We start from the raw sequence: 5,281 nt of genomic DNA on the forward strand, positions 1-5,281 counted from the left end.
CAGAATGCATGCCATCTTGGGGTGGGGGGAGGGTCGGGATGGGGTAAAAATTTGGAACTCAAAGTCTTGTGGAAGTAAATGTTGAAAACTAAAAATAAATAAATTTATTAAAAAAACAAAAAACAAAAACAAAAAAAATCCACATGAATATTTGGAATGGAGATGTCTCTAAATTTATGTATCTCATGTTGTTTTTGAAGTACTTCAATTCTGCTTTGAACATGAGGCACTGTGCCTATTTTGATGCAGGTGCTCCATGCTGTATGGTCCTGTTCCAGTGTCTCTTATGTCTTTAATTGCTTCCAAAGTCCTTCAGACAGACCTTGACAATGTCCAGGTAATGCTTCTTCTGACCTTTGTATGAGCACTTGCATTGTGTGAGTTCTCCTTGAAATAATCTTTCAGGCAAATATATGTTTGGGATTTGAACAATATGACAAGCCCATTGCAGTTGAACTCTCTGCAGCAGAGTTTTAATGCCTGGCAGTTCAGCTCAAGAAAAGACCTCATTGTCTAGTATCGTATCTTGCCAGGTGATTTTTAGGATCTTCCTAAGACAATTCAAATGGAAGTGTTTCATTTTCCTGGCATGGTGGTGGTAGACTGTCCAGGTTTCACAGGCATATAACCATGAGGTCAGCACAATGGCCCTGTACGTATTCAGTTTGGTAGGCAACCTATTACCTCTTCTCTATCACACTGTCCTTTGGAGCCTCCCAAACAATGAGCTTTTTCTGGCAATGCCTATATCAATGTCATCATCTATGTGTATATCCTTGGAAAGCATGCTGCCAAGGTAAATGAACTTATCCACAACATTCCAAGTCTGTCCATTTGCTTGAACTGATGGTTCCCCATATGGATGGTGGGGTGCTGGCTCATGGAGACCCTCTGTTTTCTTTTTTTTATTAATTTATTTTGATTTATCAACAATCACTTTGATAAGCTTTTAATTTTTAAATTTTTCTCCCCCTCCCTCCCCCCTTCCCTCCCCAAGACAGCACATAATCTGATATAGGAACCTCTGTTTTCTTGGTATTAATTGTCAGGGCAATACTGTCACAAGTGTCAGAGAATTTATCCATACTCTATTGCATTTCAGCTTCAGAGGCTACATTGAGTGCATAGTTATCTGCAAACAGAAAGTCACCAACCAATTCTCTCTCCACTTTAATCTTGGCTTGTAGCCTTTTCAAGATAAATAATTTACCATCAGTGCAGTAGCTGAACTTGATGCCATTTTCATCCTTGTTGAAGTTGTCTGACAACATTACTGAAAACACCATGCTAAAAAGCTTGGGAGCAAGCACATAGCAATTATGCTGACCTCATTGTTGTATGCTTGTGAAACTTGCAGGAAAATTGCACCGTTTCCATCTTAATTGTTTTAGGATGATTCTAAAAATCACCTGACTAGATAAGTTATGGTACAGCTCCTTTCTTGAGCTGAACCTCCAAACATTCAGACTCAACTCTGGGTTTAGGAAGTGAAAAGTTGATTAAGGGTATGGTGACTAATGATATATTTATAATAAACCAGTTGGTTTTAAAGTAGGTGATTACTTCTACTAGTTGCCTATCTATAAGCATTCACCTTCATCAAAATCCTAGTTCAGACTCTTGATTCTGTGATTTCTGGACATGTCATCTTACCTTTCCAAAACTGTTCCATCATCTGCAAATACAGGGAAAAAACAGCCTTTCAATTCACACCTCCAATGACTACTGCAAGGAAAGTATTTTGGAAAACTTAAGACACTAGATACATATGAATTATTATCATTTTTTCTCCATAAATCTGTTTTCCAGAGAACTAAACAAAAAGATGGTGACTGACTGATAGTTAATGCTTTCCTACCTGTTGTGAAGGCTATGTCTTTATACTTGAATTGACATGGTATATTACTTTGTCTGAGTTACCATGAAAACTGAAAGAAAGGTAATTCTTTTGATTATGGACTAATCATATTAGTGGCCCATTATGCTGCAATTCATTTATAATTTTCAAACCTAAACGTGACTTACCAGAAATATTCAGCATGAGTTTGATGTTATAAACCATTGGTGATAACATCCATACTCAGTATGGTGGAAAATGATGAAGGTGAATTATAATCTCTACAATTAGGGCTTTGTTACATTCCCCATGTTATATACCATTGAGTGAAGTTCATCATACACAGTTCACATGTTTATATACAAAATAGGTTGAGACACGAAGAGGAAAATATTGAAAGATGACCTCTCCCCATTTGCATCTTAACATAGGATTTTTTTATATGATCACCTCTGAAAAGGAAACAGAAATACCACAGAGAGAGAGTGTGTCTTGGTTGGGCAAATTTAACTGAGCTGTTGGGAAGGCATAGAGGATATCTTAATGAAGATATTCTAATAGAGGACTAGACATTTTCTTGCCCAAGATAGAAACTTTATTAAAGGCAGAGAAGAAAATTACTGAATCACCAGTTATCAGAAGGAAATATCATTCCACACTCATTTTACCTGGAAATCAATCCAATAACAATAATATCAACAATATAACAAATATTGGTAACATCTGAAGTGATCTCCTTTCTGCTGTCATGCTAAATAGTGGGGAGAAAATGTTTATGGCTCTGGCAACTGTTGAATTTCTATTGGGCATTCTGGTAAATGGATTCATAGTGCTGGTGAATTGCATTGACTGGGTCAAGAGCAAGAAACTGCCATCAAATGATCTCATCCTGGTCAGCATGGCCATCTCCAGAATTGGATTGTCATGTGCAATAATATGGAACATCTATTTAATTTTAATCTCTTTTAATGCACCCACTCAAGTAAGAATAATTGACATCTTCTTGGTACTGAGTCACAATTCAAATATTTGGTTTGCAACTATGCTCAGCATCTTCTACTTCCTGAAGATCACCAATTTCTCTAATCCCCTTTTCCTCTGGATGAAATGGAGAATTGACAGAAGGCTCTTCATACTTCTTATAGTGCCCTTTATTATGTCTTTGCCCATTATCTTTCCAGTGATGGAAAGAATGCGTTATTATTATGGCAGCATCCTTACTAGAGGAAAGGAGAGAAATGTGACCCAGGAGGTCCAAGTGAGTAAAAACAAGCTTATTATGCTCCAGGTTCTCTTTGGCCTTCTGAGTTTTATTCCCTTTACTCTGTCTACAATCTCCTTCTGCCTATTAATTTTCTCCCTGTGGAGGCATACTCGACAGATGCAACAGAATGCCACAGGTTCCAGAGACCCTAGCACAGAAGCCCATGTTCGAGCCATGAAAGCTGTGTCTTCCTTCCTCATCTTCTTTTTATTGTACCATATGGGTTTCTTTGTCAACTACTGGAGCCATTCAGAGGCAAAGAGTAAGCTGGCTTCCAAGTTGGGTATGTCAATCATGTTGCTCTATCCCTTTGGCCACTCACTGATCCTGATTCTGTGGAATAGCAAGCTGAGGCAGGCATCCCTCTGGGTGTGGCAGCAAGCCCTGTTCTGCCTCAGAAGAGGAAAACCTTAGCTTGAACAGCTTTGGAAAGTTGGTACCTTCTGCAGACCAACAAGTCAACGTGGAAGGTTTTTCTCATTTCTCTGCTTCTTCATTTAATGGAGCATCACTCATTGCAAGAGCTGTCTAATGTAGAGTTTATTCTGGGCACCTTGAGAATTCCTGCGACTCTTTTGACAAAGTTTAAAATGCTTCTTCTTCATGATCACATTGGGGGACATCATAGGAACAGAGTCATGAGGGATAGCAGAAGTCAATAGCCCAAAACACTCATTTTATAGATGAAAACATTCAGCATAAAGGTTGCTCAGTATCATACAACTAAAGCTATAAGAGACCTCAACGTGTCAAAGGATCATAGAACTAGAGTCATTAGGAACCTCAGATGTTGTCTTGTTCATTAAATTCATTTTACGGATTGGGAGACTGAGGAAACAGAAAGATCATTAGATCAGAGATATGAGACTAGACTGGATATCTAGTACCTAACTTCCACATTGCAGAAAAGAAATTGGAGGAACAGACAGGTTTTGTGACATATCTAGAGTCATGTTTATAGTTATTGCATGACTATGACCCTATGAGTCCAAATCTAGGACACTTCATATTGCACCACACAAGCCACATTTTTCAGTACTCTCTTTTGTCACTTTCCTTTTTATTCCTCAGATTGATCCTCTGTTCCCAGACCCTTGGTGTCAGGCATCTTTAGTACCCCACCTGACTCTGCCCCTTTAGTTCAAAATCAAACTTTTCCAACCTAGTGTTTTTGGAACTAGCTGAGGGCTTTGGACAAGTTATTTTGCTAAAGAGTAAGCTCATGTCAATGCTGATTGTGAACCAAGATAAACCCTGCTCCTCAGGTGACAATTGTAGTCTGATTTGAAGATGAGCAAACAAAAATCAGTGCCCTTGAGTGGGTGGTGGTAGACAACATTGCAAAATGGAAACAGTTCTTGCTCTCAAGAAAGGAAGAAGGCACATATGGCAGTACTTATCACCGAAATCAGAATGAATCTTATATTCGTATTGGAAAGATGGCAACTCATCAGATGTAAAAGCTCTAGAAAGGAATCTACAAGGGTGATGTGGATGCCATAGGAGGTACAAGGTTGTCACTGGAAAACTTTTCTCTGATTTCAAGTTTCCAGGAGAGCAAGAAGAAAAGGCATGCCCTTTTGTATAAGAAATGTCTATACCTAGTCCCAAATGGGGCTAGAATCCTCTTAACTGCTCTATTCATGTGTCATCATCTAATCATGTCAAGATGCCATCTTTCCAACTATAATTACCTTTTAAATAAACAATTCCTCTTCACCTGAATTTCTTGATTGTTAAGAATGGATTTTAAGGTAATGGAACATCTCAACAAGAATGGGGAATTGTTAGCCCCAGTGTGCCTGACTTTGACGGGACTGCATTTGGATGAATGTGTTCACTTCTGGATACTTTCTTTTCAGAAGAATATCAATACAGCAGATGATGGCCAGAGGAAGACAACCAAGATTATGAAAAGACTCAAGTTCATGCCCTCTGAAATCTGCCTAAAAGAAAGGGTGTAGAGCTGTAGACATATGGTCTGGAGAGGAAAGATTGCGGACATAATTACTGTCTTCAGAAAATTCAAGGATTGTCATATGGAAGAAGGATTGGACTTCTCTAGATTTTCTGCAGAGGATAAAATCAGAAGCAATAGATAGAGGCAGCAAAGACACAGATATAGTCTTTAAATGCCTAATTTTTATTGTTTTTTATTTCATCTGCATCTCCCAAAATAT

General features: G+C 38.4%; 1 protein-coding gene across 1 annotated transcript; it reads left to right on the forward strand.

Annotated features, from left to right (window-relative positions):
* The first annotated feature begins 2,585 nt into the window (after positions 1–2,585).
* Positions 2,586–3,515, forward strand: LOC114030702 (taste receptor type 2 member 7-like). The gene has a single exon (XM_027845566.1). The coding sequence runs from the start codon at positions 2,586–2,588 to the stop codon at positions 3,513–3,515; it is 930 nt and encodes a 309-aa protein (XP_027701367.1).
* The last annotated feature ends 1,766 nt before the right edge of the window (positions 3,516–5,281 follow it).

Source organism: Vombatus ursinus, unplaced genomic scaffold (assembly GCF_900497805.2).
Source record: "Vombatus ursinus unplaced genomic scaffold, bare-nosed wombat genome assembly UNPS02014978.1, whole genome shotgun sequence".
NCBI lineage: Eukaryota > Metazoa > Chordata > Mammalia > Diprotodontia > Vombatidae > Vombatus > Vombatus ursinus.